A 17576-nucleotide genomic window follows, 5' to 3' on the forward strand; every position below is an offset into this window, starting at 1 on the left:
TCAATAGATATTAAGCGCCTAACCTGCTTAGGTATCTAAGCATTTCTTAAAGTATCTTTAGGCTCCTTACAGAAGCTTTTGTAAGGCCCTCATCCTTGTTCAGCAACTCACGTAGGCATAAATGGCTTGTCTCCAAGGGAGACTCGCTTTAAGTTGTACAAAGTTCATTCTGTAGATAATGCTGCTTCCACTTTTCCGACAGTGGTAGCAGTGCCTGTATTAATCCTCTTGTTCCTTTGTAACTAATAATTCAAAGTGCTCGTTGGTGGTGGTTTGATGCCTGTCTCATATTTAAAGTCTGAAAAGCATTCAGAGACTTAAAAAAAAATCTCTATACCAAGTCTTGTTTTCTCTGATTCTGCAGGAGGAATTCTTTGTGGTTTGGAGTGGGAGTTTTCTTAGCCTGTAATTGAGAGGGTGGGCAGGTGTGAATCTATCAGAAAGAGCTTTTCATACAAGTGTTTGTCAGGTGTTTCTGTTAAATAGGTGTTCACAAAATTAAAGAAAAAACTCAGGGTTTTCAACAGCCAGACTAAAAATCCCTTTCTCAATTACTAACCTTTCATTGTTGCTTGTGATGTCATTATCCCACTAGCTCTCCAGTCCTCTCCAAAGTTCTCTGGCAAAGAGAGAACTGATTTTTTTTCTATATGAACTATTTTCAAGCCTTCTTTATACATGACAAAGAAGTTAAAAAGGGCACAAACCCAATTCACCTCTCCCTTCACCTTAAAGGGAGCTTTGGATGCATTCACTTGAAAGGTGCAAGGTTTTTAAATTTTCCCCTTAGTTTTCTTTCTATGAGAACTTATTTAGGTAATACTCAAACTTTAGCTATAACTGATACTATACACAGCAATAAACTTCCACTGCAAATAGAGTCTGTGTTTTCTGGAGGAAAGTGTTACCCAGAATGCTGGAAATACCAGGGGACTATACTTATATGAACCTTTGGCCCTTTACACCTGCAGGTATGTGCTCTTAAGCAGGGCCCATAGCATCTGAGGTGTGGATCTCCAATGTTGGGGGGACCTATATGTGCCGGGGCTACTCTAAGCTCTGATTTAAACAGAGAACATCCACCTGAAGTGTAGCCAATTAAAAAAAAAATGTTAAAAGTGTTACTCCCCCTGCCAAATTCTGTGGTCTTCTAACCACATCCTACTTTCTTCTAAAAATGGTTTCTCTTCCTTATGCGGGCAAAAAAACATAAATAAGGGAAACTAATGAAACCGATTCTCCAGTTTGTGTACCTTCTATATACAGAGAAATATATCTTCCTCTAAATTATTTCAGCTACAGTAATCAGAAGTGTTATATGTAACAGTAGGCAAAGAGCCAGAAGAGCTATTTCAGTTGATCTCCCCCTTAAAAAACAAAACAAAACAACAGTACTAGTTTCCTCACTTCAGAGAACCTTCCTAATATAGTTTGACAGGGGTGTAAAGTCTATTACTAACTTTTTACTATATTTATTTACATGTCCTAAAGCCACCCAGGGCTAGTTTTTGGGCTTGTGAAACCTGTTGCCTCAGCTGTGGTAGAGAGCAACTATGTCTGACTTGATTCTGTGTGAGAAATGGCTGAACTTCTGCTGATGGTGCGAGGCCACTGCAAGCTCCTTCCTAGCCCGTAACGGGGCTGCTTACAACTTACCTTAGTTCCTTCTCTGAGCTGATAATACAGCATCCGGACACAAACTTGGGGGTAGGGAGGGGGAAGAGAGTGATCAGTGGAAAAGCCTTCACAGCAGACAGAAAGAAGGGAAACCCAGACTTCTTCACAGGTAGGGTTACCATATTTCCACAAGCAAAAAAGAGGACACGGGGGGGGGGGGGGGGGAGGAGGAGCCCCGCTCTAGCCCCGCCCCTGCCCCACCCCCATCCACTCCCTCCCACTTCCCACCCCCTGATTGCCCCCCTCAGAACCCCCAACCCCCCCCCCCGCACCTTGTCCCCTGACTGCCCCCTCCTGGGACCCCTGCCACTAACTGCCCCCTAGGACTCCACCGCTTATCTAAGCCCCCCTGCTTCTTGTCCCCTGACTGCCCCCTCCTGAGAACGCCCTACGACGCTACCTGTCCCCTGACTGCCCCGATCCTTATCCACACCCCCACCCCATATTCACACCCCCACCCCCAGACAGACCCCCAAAGACTCCCATGCCCTATCCAACTGCTCCCCGCCCCCGACAGGACCCCCAGAACTCCTGACCCATCCAACCCCCTCTGCTACCTGCCTGCCTCGACCCCTCTCCACACCCCTGCCCCCTGACAGCCCCCCCAGAACCCCAGACCCATCTAACCCCCCCTGCTCCCTGTCCCTGACTGTCCCAACCCCTCTCCACACCCCTGCCCCCCTGACAGCCCCCCCAGACCCATCTAACCCCCCCGCTCCCTGTCTCTGACTGTCCCAACCCCTCTCCACACCCTTGCCCCCCTGACAGCCCCCCCACAAACTCCCGACCCATCCAACCTCCCCTCCCTGTCCCCTGACCAGGGCCGGCTTTAAAGAGCCCAGGAATCGGGCTGCGCTCCAGCCGGGGTTGTGGGGCTTGGGGCCGGGCCGGAGGTGCTCGGCCGGCGCTGCTGGGGCCCGAGCCGGGCCGGGGGTGCTGGGGCCCGAGTCGGGCCGGGTCCGGGCCGGGGGTGGGGGTGCTGGGGCCCGAGCCGGGCCGGCGCTGCTGGGGTCCGAGCCGGGCCGGGTCCGGGCCGGGGGTGCTGGGGCCCGAGCCGGGCCGGGTCCGGGCTGGGGGTGCTGGGGCCGGAGCTGGGCCGGGTCCAGGCCGGGGGTGCTGGGGCCGGAGCTGGGCCGGCTCTGGGCCGGGTCCGGGCTGGGGGTGCTGGGGCCGGAGCCGGGCCGGCGCTGCTGGGGCCTGAGCCGGGCCGGGTCCGGGGGTGCTGGGGACCGAGCCGGGCCGGCGCTGCTGGGGCCCGAGCCGGGCGGGGTCCGGGCTGGGGGTGCTGGGGCCCGAGCCGGGCCGGTGCTGCTGGGGCCCGAGCCGGGCCGGATCCGGGCTGGGGTTGCTGGGGCCTGAGCTGGGCCGGAGCCGCTGGGGCCGCCGGGCGCCGCTCGGCCCGGGCCGCGCCTCCCCGGAGCTCTTCTCCTCGCGCCCCCCCTGCCCCAGTTTACCTGCTGCTGCCTCCCGCTTGCCCCTGCTTCTTTTCAGACTTCCCGCGAAGATCTGATTCGCGGGAAGCAGGGGAGGGGGAGGAGCAGGGGGGCGGAGCGTTCAGGGGAGGGGAGGAGGGGGAAGACAGCTGCGGGGCCGGACAGCGTGGTAAGGCTGCAGGGGATGGGGGGAGCCGGGAAGGGGCTTTGGGTGCCCAGCGGCGCTTGGCCGCTGCTTTTCTATCTATAAATAGCCGACCGGGGGCAAATCCCGGACATTTTTAGATTTTTAAAAATCCCCCCCGGACGGCTATTTATAGACCGAAAAGCCGGACATGTCCGGGGAAATCCGGACATATGGTAGCCCTATTCACAGGAGTAGCAGCATCTATCAGAGCCCAGGGGAGGAGGGGAACTAGAAAGGTGATTCCCAGTGAGGAGAGACACCATATTGACCCTTGGAAAGGAGATAGAATGAGATACAGTAGGAAAAAAGGGAGTAGAAGAAAAGGAGTAAAGAGGAAGCTACAACACACCATGGGGGAGAGAGGTGGGGAAGAGAGAATTGGGGGTGGGGAGAAAGCAAACATAGGAGATGGTGGAAGAGAGTCTGTTCTTTCAAAGAAATAAAAGGCAAACTTAAGAAGTGTTGTGGAGATAGAATGAGCTGGAAGGAAAAATAAATGGGATAAAAATCCAAGGAAGGAGGACAAAAGTAAGACTCCTCCACCCCCGGACACATGCCCAGAACTCTTAGTTAGAACAGTGACTTGTACTAATTTGTGCTTTTTTAAATTGTATCTCTGGCCCACACTCTCCTAAATTGAGGATGGAGGGGATGAAAGATGGGTGGCTGTTTTCATCACTTGTACCAATGTTCCAGGTTCTTCTAGCTAAGCAGAGAAAGGCAACAAAAGCTCTAATCCAGCACACTGCACTTGTTACACACATACACCCAGTGGGTTTAGGCCAGGCCAATTAGACTGCTCCATCTACAAGAACCAAGGAGAAACAATGTAGAAGGCAGATAAAGAATCAAAGCCTGTGGTAAGAGGGGACTCAACCCAGGATGTGCTGAGCATCTGCTACAAACCCTCAGCTCTCTTTGGTTTATGTGGGTGTTAAAGAGCACTCAGCACCTCACAGATGAGCTAATTGAATTTTTGAGACTGTTGGTAATTATTCTGCATGGACCCCATGACAAGCAGCTGATCTCCATTTATCCTGCAGCAGAGGAAGCTGATGACAGCAGGAAAACTCTTTGCCCATGCTCTTCAAAATTTAAGTTTCCTAAAGTTGACAAATAGGCTTCCCAAACTCTAAAAGCTGGCCCATCTCCTGGGTTGGCTTAGCAATGACAAAGTAGTCTACTGCAAAGACTTTTTACTCCTGCCACATATCTATATGGAGTTGTAGTTGTCTGCAGTCAAACTTTTGAAAGTGGGCAAACATATTAGGTGTCTCAATGTTTAAATGTTCAGGCTGAGAAGCTTGTGGACTAATTTTCAATTGGTCAGCACTGCTCAAAATCAGGCCCAACCTGTCTCAAGCTGGACATCCACAAATCTTTAAATTATTGACTGGAGCTGGATAGAAATTTTTTGTCAACACTTTTTTTCAATGGAAAATGCTAGTTTAATCAAAATCTAAATATTTTTAAAAGGACAGAGTGACCGAAAATTTGAACTGGAAAAAAAATTACTGAGATTTTGGAATTTCATTTTGGATTTCAAAATTTCTTTGGAATTATTCTCACATTTATATTTTTACATTATTTCATGACGTGAGTTGTAGTAGTGTATAATATGCACTAGTACAACTGGCATGTCAGAATGTCATGATAGTTAAAATCCTATTATTTTTATGTTACTTTTAAACTCATTAAGGGCAGCTGCTAGTTAAACTGTTTCATTACAACACAAACAGGAGACATTTCGATCTACAGAAGATAAGATGTTTCAATTGGTACAAAGTCGCAGCTGCCCTTAATGAATTTTACAATAGAACATTATTGCATAATATGGCACGTCAGTGGTACTACTAACAACCCTACATAGTTATAACATATACTGTTAACCCTAACCTCGCACTACTAACAGGTCATGAAATAATGTAAAAATAAAAATGTAAGAGAATAAAACTAATGAAATAAAATCTGAAATTAAATTTTGAAACTCTGAAACAACATTCTAAAATCCTGAACAAATTTTCCAAGACTGATTTTTTTGTTCAGGAAATTCCAATTTAAAGGAATTTTGATAATAGTTATTTCTGTTCTGAATTGTAATTAATTTTGTTGTTCAAAATGTTGAAATTTTCCCCAAAACAAAAATTCAGCATTTCGGCCAGGCCTACGATTGACCCTCGCTTGTCAGCTCTTTGGTTCCAGATCTGACCTTGTTCTTTGTTTGTGAAGCACTGAGGGTCAGATTTACAAAGGGGTCTCTTAGGTGCCTGCTGCCCAGTAGAATTCACAGCCCTGAGTTAGGTGCCCAGGCTCTCCATGGAGAGAATTAGGTGCCTAAGAAAGGGAATCAGAAGCCAGAAAGCTGAGCATGGAGCTGCCTAAGCTAGCCAGTAAACAATACCACAGAGAACGGCCGGGATAAAGGTAGTTGGGTGCCTAATTCTGGGCCAGAGGAAGGTGTCTCCCTCTACTTGGGAGTCAGTCAGACCCCCGCCCCTTTCCCATGCCATTATAGCCCTGTGGCTAGGGCAATTACCTGGCACATAGACATCCTGTTTTCAAATCTCTGCTCTTTCTGATTTGGAGCAAGAACTTGAACTTAGGTCTGCTTGTCCCGGGAGAGTGCCAGAGCTACAGGTTATTCTAGGATGGGTCTCAATCTCTCCTGTTGAAACTGTTCCATTTAGTATGAATGATTAAATATTCAAGATTGACTGTATATCCCAGAGGTTAGGGCATTCACCAGTGATGTGGGAGAATCAGGTTTGAGTCCCTGCTCCAAATCAGGGATTCAAATTTGGGTATCTCCCATATCTCAGGTGCATACACTAGGCACTTACACTCATGCCAGCCAGCCTCCCAGAGTCCTCATCTGCTCATCCCTGATATCTTTTGTGTTAGGTAGGCATGCCAGCAAGATAGGCAAGAAAATGCCTGGTTTGAGAACCCCAGCAGGGCTTAGATGTGAGCTCAGGTATCAAACAGCTTGGTGGCATCAGGATTCAGGCAGCTTTGCATATGCCCACTGGCAGAAACATAGATGTCTATGGAGTTTAGGCACCTACTGGGGGAGGTGATAGTTGAGCAGTGGTTTTGTGAATGTCATTGGTGCCTAAATGTTGGACTTAGGTGCCTAAAGAGGCAGTTAAATAGATTCCTTTGTGGATCTAACCCTGAGTACTTTTTTGGGTGCTATATAAATACTAAATATTGCCTTGCTTTTTGCAGGTGCTGTGTCCTTTTCTCCTGAAATATCAATGTGCTGACAACTCACTGAGGTGCTACTAGACTTGATTATTAAGTACAGAAATGACAACCACAAATTATGACTTTGCAAAAATATGATTGCTCCCTCATCTAAGGTTAAAGCACATGTTTACAAACTGGAATCTGAAGCACTGTTTGCAGATTGCAATCAGAGAAACATTTTGATTGAGTATTTATTACACACAGCAAATACCAAAACAATATCATGACTTTCATTTCCTGTAGAGCAGATGTTTGCTAGCAATTTTAGACTAAACCTGAAGGAAGTATTGTGAACTCTTGAAGCTGGTGTTATACTTACTGCAGCTGAGCATATTGCCAGGAAAACTGCTGAAGATATTTATGATCATTGGTGAAAGAGAATTTGCATTTGTAACGTTTATTGTGCGCTGTAGGGTCAAGTGACTTAAAAGTAGTAATCACAATTTGCAAAAAGGACTGGAAATATTGGGTTCCTTGATTTTTGGGTGCCCATGTGATGCCTTAAAAGGATCTGCCTTTTAGGGTGATCCATTTTAGGTTCCTCAAATTGGGCACCCCAAAACAGAGATACCTAAAATCACTTCTTAAATTTTAGGCCATTCAGTGTTTAACTAGCGCTGAGCCCCATCTCTGAGGCATGAATGTCCTTCATTCCCCACTTAAATCAATGGGAGTAGAAGGCTTGTAGCATTCGACAGGAACCACTCAATACCTCATTGGGGGGAGGATTGGGGGCCTCCTTTGCTGAACGAGTTTGATCTCCTGCTCATGCTTCCATATAAAGCTGTTTCTCTTTGTTTCTTGCAGATGCTCTAATAAAATCCACTTACACTCACCCACCCAGAGGATTAGTTCAGTAGGTGTGGTACTGTTTGTTTGTGCATATGCGCTGCACTGAGATTTGAGATGATTGAAGATAGGCTGAGAGCAGCATGTGGCACATTCTGAAGCCATGTAGCACGCACTGACCTGGGCTGAGTGGGTAGATCTCATTATCAGCCCCGAAGAACAGATTCCGTGTCAGCTTGCGAGGGTCAATTTTCTGAGGGGTGGAAGAAGCAGGACAGAGAGAGAACCTGCGACGAAGAAAATTCTCCTCCTTCATGGCATGAGCAGTAGGGGTTTTCTAAAAGGAAGGGACAGAAATAATAACAGTTAATACCAAGACACAAGAAACCAAAGTTTCACATGCAGATGACTCTGCTTCTTCAGAGCTACCTAAACAGAGTGTCGATTCCATTTTTAGAATGCCAGAGAGCTCTTCAGACAAACTGCTATATTAGTAGGAACAGCCAAATTCCTGTTCTTCTGACTCTTGGCCATTCATGAACTGTGGGGAAGTGGAGTGACACTGCTACAAACTCCCGTTCATGGATCCAGCCAGTGTAACATCCATTCCTTTATGAGGCTCTGAAGATACTTCCTAGGTAATGGTTACTTTCTGGACCTAGCAAGAGCAGAACACCGAATTGCTTTGCTACCTTTTTTAAAAAGAAGGTTCTGGCTTTAGGTTGCAGTCACTGAGATCAGAGTCTAGTCTAAGGTTTATAGAGGAAGATCAGCTGCCAGGATCCTGATATGAGTAACTTGAGATGCACAGGGAACTAGCACCGAAAAGCCAGTGTCCCTCCTGCCCGATTTCTTCAAACACCACATTTGAGCAGCATCACATTTTCTTTCAAATGGCCATTAGATCAGCTTCAAAGTTTGATCAATAGGGGTAAGCTTTTCCTCTCTGTTGGGCTACGGAACAGCATTTATCTTCCTGAAAGTCTCCCTACATCTCAGTACAAAAGCTGGGTAGTGCTGTGCTATTTACCACCGCACAGCTCAAGCACAGATTATCCTGACTGGAATTAAAGGTTTCTTTTATACCTTTCTGACAAGCAGTTCTTTTTTACCCATCACAATTGAGTATTATGATTATCTTCCTGATTTCTAGGCTTTATTCTCCCTCTGATGTACAATTGGAGGCAGAGTTCTCATGAGCAGTGGTGGGAGTTAACTTTGCCTTCAGGCTTTGCAGAAGGGAATACATGGTATGTTTTCTCTCACAGGATGAATTATTGCACAAGAAAGAGAGCTTGGGGGAGACCCACTGGAATTTCAGGGCACTGTTTCCTGAAAAATGGCCTGTACGTTTGCCCATCTCTTCGTGCTATGAAGAAATAACGGGCCAGCTCCTTGGTGCAGCTGAGGATAACACAGCGGAAACAGCTCCCAGCATGATTTAAAGCAGCCTAGGGGCTCTTTAAATTACACTGGCTGAAGTGATACCACATGGACCACTGTACTGGCTGAGGGTCATGGGGGTTCTGTGCATTCCACCCTGCTCCTGGGAAAACCGCCTCCCTGCATCTGAAACCCTCCCCACTCCGTCTCTGATAGGAGAAGCCTCAACTGCCCCTTCAGGGGAGCTTTTCACTACTGAGGCAGTACAAAGCAGGCAGGGTGGGGGGCAAGAATCTAGCAGAATGTGAGAAAACATTCTCTTGTATTTTGCTAAGGCTGTGTCTCTGGCACCTGCTATGTTGATCCATATAGGAAGCAATTACAATAATAATGGTTTTTGAGTTAAATAGCACTTACACTGCCCAAAGGTAAGTGTAAGCCAGGAATCTATTAGTGCCAGCTGGTAAGGGGCACCAGAGGGGGTGCATGAGGGTTACTGGGATCTTCTGGGTCTGGCATGTACAACCTAGTTCACCAAAGAGTGTCATGTGAGGTCTCAAATAAAAGCCAGTGTGACATGGGTTATAACTGTCATTGTAATTGCAAAATGCATGTACGGATGTTATGTAAGGAGTTATGTATATACACTGAAAATTATGTTCTTATGGCCTGTGTCTAGGGACTGGTCACCAGACAAGAAATGTTAATCTATCCAGCTGTTTACATGTCAATTAGGTATTGTACGGTTCACAATGGGTCTCCTCTCACCAGTCTGAACCGAATACCAATGAAGGATTGCAAAAACTTCAAAGAGAAAAAGGTCGTAGGAAGAAGTAAACAGTGGAGGGGTGGGGGAAGGTGTGCACATCAGAGGTCTGCTCGCGTATATTTGGTAGACATAGAAGACATTCTGGCATCCTTCAGCTAGGAAGTAAACAGAGTGAGTTTGCTTCATGAAAAAGGGGGTCTCATCCAGGCTTCGTTGAAAATGCTGGTGAGAACTTTGGGTGAGATAAGCTTCTTTAGACAGCTAGCTAGACTTGTTAGTTAAAGGTTAGTCTCTAGGAAGCTTGTTCTTCTTTATATGTTACCATTTGCTTCCACTATTCATACTCACTATCATTTGAACCTCTGGTCTTTGATAATCAATTTATTCTTGTTTGCACTATAACTATAAATATATCTAAGAGCTGTGCGTTTAACAGAGTTTTGTTCCAAGGGATAAGTAATAAACCGTGGTGCACTGTTCCTTTCAGGGAGCAGCAGGCCTGGTAATTCTGTGTCAGTTCAGTGGGTAAGGGGCTGGACACTAAAGGGAACGTTGGGAGGACTTGGGCCTAATGCTCCCCTATAGAGAGAGTGAGGCCTGGAAGGCAGTGCTTGTGTTGCCTGAGGCTGGTGGTTTAAGGGAACTGACGCACAGACCACACTTTCTTAACACTTAGGGCAGATGGTGACGAGGTGTCTCACAATCCTGGGGCGTGTCATGGTATAAAAGATGTTTCCTTTCTTCCCCATAGATCAATTTTAGGGCATGTGAACCTAATTTAATATGCACTATTATATGCATTTTTACAGAAGCTACGGCAGTGTCATCCAGAAGAATGAGTTCAGTGTTTGTCTTGAGTTCTAATCCCAGCTCTACCCCGACTCACTCTGTGACCTTGGCAAATCACTTCACCTTTCTTGCCTTTAGTTTCCCCATCTGTAAAATGGGGATAACATCACTTACCTCACAGAAGATGAATTAAGGTCTGTGCAATGCTTTGAGCATACAAAGTTCTCTAAAACTGCTAAATATTATTATTTACCCCTCTGCAAAATGGATGTAAAAGGCTAAGGAGTCACAGTAGCAGCATTTCATTGTGACTACTTTGCACGGGGATCAATGAAGGCAGTGGAGAATCAGTCCCAGTATTTGCTTTTGGGGGACAGGACAGCTCAATCTTAGATGGGCCTGAGCCACAAAGTCCAGATCCAAACTGCTCCACAGGTTTGAGAGGGTGCTGAGCCAGTGTTTCAGTTTGGGGCCAATTTGGATTGAGAGAATAATTGTATGGATGATGACAGATCCATTTGTTGTGTAAATTTCTACATTGTGACTATAGAGTACTTGGGGAGTAACATTAAATTCAAAGTTAATTTAAATAAAAAGAAAAAGAAAATGCAACTTTTCACTTATCTCATGGAAAAATATTTAAAAATAACACTGGCTTAAATAACTCTTTTTAGAATACTCACACTGAGATATTTTCTGTCTCCATTCCCAGAAAGGCTGTCTGAACTTTCCACCTTTGGAATTACTTTTAAGATGCCATAAGCAAAAGCAGATCCTTGGGATTTTCTCCCCAAATAGCATTGGCCCAGACAGGCCAATTTTATCAAAAATAGCTACAAGAAACCATTCAGAAACATAATGTCCACCCAATGGAAAGAGGGCTAGGGAATAAGTTACAAGCTTTAACTCTATTTTCCATCTGTCTCTTATCACTAGTCCCAATTTTCACTGCAGAGTTTCTCTTTGATTTTTTTAATAGAAAGCTGAGAATGTGCATCGCTCCATCTCAGCAATAATACAAGAGACTCGATTCTAGAGCGGTGGGCCTGCTCCATTGGCAAAACTCCTACAGACTCCAATAGGAGCAGGATAGTGCTCTGTATTTGCTTAGGCCAGGAGGAATTACTTTCAAAATATTTGTCTACTGTATCTACATATTTATGATGACATCGGGGCACATGTTTTATACACTACTGTGTTCTTCATTTATTATTTCACATCACTGAGTCACAGAAAAAGTCTCATTATTATGAAGTTACTCTCTCTTTCTTTCTTCATCATACTTACTGAGGGGACTTGTTTGCAGCAAGGAACATTGATGTCTCTGTCAGCTGGGGGAAGCCACTGGGTGACAGTGTACGAACAGGTTTTCCCCAGTGTACAATTTGTACAGGCTGTAATCATAACCTTGCAACAACAACACATGTCCTTGTGACCATGAAGATTGATTCCTGTTATTCCGTCTAAATAGGGCTCCCTGACGCAGAGCATCTCCATTGCCAACTTGTTCAGAATGCAGCAGCACATCTGTCCACTGGTTTGAACACATGTGATTCTATTCACACACCACGCATTCTCTCTGCTGGCCTCCTTTCAAGTAATGGATTGGCTTCACATTGCCACTGTTGGTTTATAAAGCTCTTAAGGGTGTAGTCTGTAGTCCCTGGCTATATTTGAGATTTCACCCTTGAACCTCATCCTGATAAGCATCTGTCCTTATGCACCATCCATCTTTTAGTGACCCCCAGTGGAAAAGAGGAGACTAAGGGGGGATATGATAGAGGTATATAAAATCATGAGTGGTGTGGAGAAAGTGAATAAGGAAAAGTTATTTACTTGTTCCCATAATATAAGAACTAGGGGCCACCAAGTGAACTTAATGGGCAGCAGGTTTAAAACAAAAGGAAGTTCTTCTTCACACAGCGCACAGTCAACCTGTGGAATTCCTTGCCTGAGGAGGTTGTGAAGGCTAGGACTATAACAGGGTTTAAAAGAGAACTAGATAAATTCATGGAGGTTAAGTCCATTAATGGCTATTAGCCAGGATGGGTAAGGAATGGTATCCCTAGCCTCTGTTTGTCAGAGGGTGGGGATGGATGGCAGGAGAGAGATCACTTGATCATTATCTGTTAGGTTCACTCCCTCTGGGGCACCTGGCATTGGCCACTGTTGGCAGACAGGATACTGGACTGGATGGACCTTTGGTCTGACCCAGTATGGCCATTCTTATGTTCATCATTGCAACTTAAATTTGACAGGTGACAGGGCCTTTTCTATGTTGGACCCTAGGGTGTAGAAACTCTCTGTGCCAGATTCACTTCTTCCTTATTTTTGGTATAGAAAACACTATAGAAAACAGATGTTGACTTGGTCTTGGTCTCTTAGAGTATGTCTACACTACGATTAAAAACCTGCGGCTGGCCTGTGCCACCTGACTCAGGCTTGCGGAGCTCAGGCTAAGGGGCTGTTTAATTGTAGTGTAGACATTCAGGCTTGAGCTGAAGCCCGAGCTCTGGGTCCCTCCCAACTTGCAGGATCCTAGAGCCTGTACTGCAGCGAGAGCCTGAACATCTACACTGCAATTAAACAGCCCCTTAGCCCAAGTCCTATGAGCCCGAGTCAGCTCGCACCGGCCACCCACTGGTGTCTAACTGTAGTGTAAACATACCTCTAGATTTCATTTCTCAAGAATGTGAAGAGTTTGATTCCCATGACGCTTTCTCAGCAATGGGCTGAGATATGCAGACTTAACTTGGTAGAGGCAGAGAATTTTACTCCATTCCCGAGTTCAGTGCACAATGAAGTAGAAAAATCACATGAAACAATTTTGTGTGTGTGTGTGTGTGTGAGAGAGAGAGAACACTTTATTGTTTGGTGTAATTCAAATTCCTTTAGATAGTTGGGATTACATACTGTACTTTTAATTTTTATAGCTGTCCATATGGGCTCTCCTGCCTGTTTCTGTCTAGAGTTATATAGTAATATATTACCCAGAGGTCTCAGGATTAAAGACCTGAGACCTCTGGGTAATACCCACTTGCAGGCACCAGAGGCAAAATTTTCAGAACTGACCTGAGTGGGAACTACTGGGTGTTGAGCACATTTGAAAATCAGGCCCTAATTTAGGTGCCTAAATATGGATTTAGGAAGCTAATTTAGTTTTCTGCCTTTGAAAATCCAGGACGATGCATAAGGCGCTGTTACTCTAGTGCCACACTGGGGAAGGAGAACTGAGGAATATTCATGTCAGCTGATTTTGCTGATCTTCTGGCCAAGAACCTTCCACTCATTTGTCCCTAGGCCTCATTTTCACTCCTCCTCAAAACTGCACAGGAAGCCCCTGCAGACTTGTGCCTTGTGCCATGCTCAGGATGTGGGCCTCTTGCATGAGTTCCCAAATTCTGCCCATCCAACAGCAGTAATGCACTGGTTCCTCCATGCATGGGGTGCTTAGCATCCATCGATCCAGAGCAGATTTTGCCCATAAGAGAAACTTTCATGTATAGAACTCATTTTGCTTCCCACAGATGACATTCCAAACCCATTGCTACTTGAGAAGGATCAAAAGGGGAATAGCAGGTGTGAAGCCCTTTGAATTTCAAGGGGAGTGGCTGGATTTCAATCTCCAAAACTAAACCCATCTCTATTGTTTTGGCTCCAGGTCAGATCCAACATTGGAAGAGGCCAGTTTTTTGGTTCTAAGTTGGACGTGAGTGCAATTTCACAAGAACAAGTGATCCTGTGAGATTTCCACCATTCCAGATGACCAAAATCTCATAAAATCAGCTGGTCTCCTGAGACAGGCAAGGCCTGGGTCCAACAGGTATGGGTCTCAATGTCGATTAGCGCACACAGTCCCTGACTTGGCATGTCTTATATAATTTACTCCTGCCACTGTCCAGAATAATCTATATGAGATGGGAGTGGGGGCTGTGTCTAGACTGTAACCAATTCAGAACACAGGCTCATATTAATGTTGCCTTTGCAGCACTGATGTATGACCATCTGGACCCAAAAATCAGTTGGGGCCTGAATTTGGCCCTAGGATTTCAGCTGAAGAATATGCAACATCAGAAGTGAACATCCAAGCAAGAGCACTCTTGTTTTTGTTAAAGATGGGCCTGAACCAAACACCTTGGATTCGGACATTACATTATTGCTATTGGTTTTATGGGGAGTGGAATTATTTTGAAATCCTAGCCTAGATCTAGATATGTATTTTGGAGCTTGCTCCAAGCTGAAACAACCCCCTAGATTTGAAAATATGGAGAGTGGGTTTCAAAATCGAGATCAGGTTCATAGATTTTAAGGCCAAATGGGACCCTTATGAACATAGCCTGATTGCTTGTGTAATACAGGGCGAAGAATTTAACACAGTAATTCCTGCATCACGCTCATAACCAGGGCCGGTGTAATCACTAGGCCAACTATGCGGCCGCCTAGGGCGCCAAGATTTGGGGGCACCAAAAAGCGGTGCCCCAAAATTTTTTACACTATTGCTGGAAAATGAATGAATAAGGAAAAGAGAAACGTCGTTGAACTTGCATTTTAACTTGTCGTTCTTCCCTCGTACATTACAGCTATAGCCTACGCCAGCTCTGCGTTGCGGGCACAAGCGAACTGCTTCACTACGGTACAAGGTGGCAATGACGTGGTTTTTCTCACCGCGCGCAGCCGCTACCCGTTCTGACAGGCTGTTTGTAATGCTAAGTTTACTAGTTTTTGGAGGTTGTCGACTGAGGCTAACTATTTTTGTTGAGTTGTTTCAGATCTAAGACTCTGGCAATTGCTGCTGCATCATTTCACTAATACTTTGTGTCAATTGTGTGTGTATGTTAAGTATTTGAGTGTATATGTTTATCATGTGTGAATATGTGTGTGTTTGTTGTTGAAATTTGTCATATTGATATTGTCAGTTGTTGTTGTATGACAGAGTATCCCCCATTCTAATTTTATAAATTTTATTAACAACAACAATAATTGGATATTCTAAAGGTAGAATAAAATGTAGTAGATTTTGATATGAAAGAATGAAGAAAGGAAGTATACGTGACTAAAAAGGGTGTATTTATTTTCATTAAATATGTAGACTAAAGAATGAAATTAATAAATTTTCAAGCCGAACGTGTATTAATTCTAATGAACAATGCCACATTATGCAGTATTCATTTTTGTAAGTTTATAATAAGCAATGCTCTGGGGGGAGGGGAGAAGGAGTGGGGGCTCAAGGTGGAAGTTTCGCCTAGGGCGCAAAATATCCTTGCACCGGCCCTGCCCATAACTTTTAGTTGAACTAGAGCACATATTTTGGAAAGATATCTAAACTTGATTAAAAGACTCCAAGTGATAGAGAATCCACCACATGTCTAGGTAAGCTTTACTAATGGTTAATTATCCTCGCTGTTAAAATTTACACCCTATCTCTAGCCTTACTGTATCCAGCTTTAACTTCTAGACATTGGAACTTGTCATGTCTTTGGTAGATTAAAGAGTCCTCTACCGTATTTTGTAGGTCAGGCCACCTAAAACATCCTTGGAATTTGTTAATATTACAGATGACAATTTCCTAACTCAAAAAAAGTTGCGGCCAGCATGGGGAAATTCTTTATTAGGCCTTGTTCTAACAGATAAAGTTGAACTGATCACAGAACTAAAAATTAAAGGTAGCTTAGGTACAAGAGATCATGACTTGATTACATTTATAAATGTGTAAGCAGAATAAACACACACACACACACACTGCTTTACTAGGGCTAATTTCACAAAGCTGGAAACAATTATGAGCCAAATCAGCTGTTAGGAAGAATTTATCAGAAAAATGTGAATGATAATTGGGAACCATTTAAGAACACCTTACTAGATGTCCAAAAATCAGAACTCCACAATTGAGGAAAAAGGCTGTCTTGGTTTAAAAAAACGACCTAGTTAGAGGGGAAGTAGAGGCAGCAAATGGAAGAAAGGGGAAGTTGAAAGTAAATAATATAAATCAGAAGTTAGTAATTGTAGAAAACTGATAAGGAAAGCAAAGGGACACAAGGAAAAATCTATGGTCAGCAGACTGAAGGACAATAAAAAGGAGTTTTTAAAATATATTGGTAACAAAAAGAATCCTGACAGTGGCATTGTCCATTACTAGGTGGAAATGGTAGAATTATCAATAATAATACAAAAAAGGCAGAGGTGCTCAATAAATATTTCTGTTCTGTATTTGGGGAAATAACAGATGATATAGTCTTATCAGATGGTGATAATAACACTCTTTCCATTCCACTAATATATTTGAAAGATGTTAAACAGAAGCTACTAAAGTCAGAACTTTTTAAATCAGCAGGTCCACGTAACTTGAACCCAAGAGTTTTAAAAGAGCTGGCTGATAGCTTGCTGGACTGTTAATGTTGACTTTCAATAAGTCTTCGAGCACTGGGGAAATACCAGAAGAAAGCTAATGTTGTGCCAATTTTTTAAAATGGTAAATGGAATGACCCAAGTAACTATAGGCCTGTCAGACTGACATAGCTCCTGAGCAAGATAATGGAGCAACTGATTCGGGACTTGATTAATCATTAAAAGGGAGTAATGTAATTAATGCAAATCAGCATGGGCTTATGAAAAATAGATCCTGTAAATCTAACTTGATTTTTTTATGAGATTACAAGTTTGGTTGATAAAGGTAATACTGTTGACGTAGTATACTTGGACTTCTGTAAGGCATTTGACTTGGTATCACACAACATTTGATTAAAAAACTAGAAAAATATAAAATTAACATGGCAGAAATTAAATGGGTTAAAAACTGGCTAACTGATAGGTCTCAAAATGTAATTGTAAATGGGGAATCGTCATCAAGCATGAATGTTTCCAACGGGATCCCGCAGGGATCAGTTCTTGGTCCTACGCTATTTGCCATTTTTTATCAAGAAAACATAAAATCATCACTGATAAAAGTTTGCAGATGACACAAAAATTGGGAGAGTAGTAAATAATGAAGAAGACAGGTCAGTGATACAGAGTGATCTGGATCGCTTGTTAAACTGCATGTAAGCAGCTAATATGTATTTAAATATAGCTAAATGCAAATGTAAGAACAAAGAACCTGGGCCATACTTACACGATGGTCGACTCTATCCTCAGAAAAAGATTTGTGGGTCATGGTGGATGCAGCAGAACATCAGCTCCCAATATGAAACTGTAGACAAAAGAGATAATGGGATCCTAGGATGCATAAATAGGGGAATCTCAAAGAAGAGCAGAGAGGTTATTTTACCTCAGTATTTGGCACTAGTGTGACCACTGGTGGAAT

General features: G+C 44.1%; 1 protein-coding gene across 1 annotated transcript in view; it reads right to left on the reverse strand.

Annotated features, from left to right (window-relative positions):
• Positions 1 to 17576, reverse strand: part of OSBPL5 (oxysterol binding protein like 5) — a 135272-nt gene that overhangs the window by 85888 nt on the left and 31808 nt on the right. The window contains exon 2 of the mRNA XM_065403141.1: positions 7516 to 7672. Coding sequence (XP_065259213.1) covers positions 7516 to 7651 — 136 coding nt within the window. The 5' untranslated portion in view covers positions 7652 to 7672. The remainder of the gene's footprint in view (positions 1 to 7515; positions 7673 to 17576) is intronic.

Source organism: Emys orbicularis, chromosome 4, assembly GCF_028017835.1.
Source record: "Emys orbicularis isolate rEmyOrb1 chromosome 4, rEmyOrb1.hap1, whole genome shotgun sequence".
NCBI classification, from domain to species: domain Eukaryota; kingdom Metazoa; phylum Chordata; order Testudines; family Emydidae; genus Emys; species Emys orbicularis.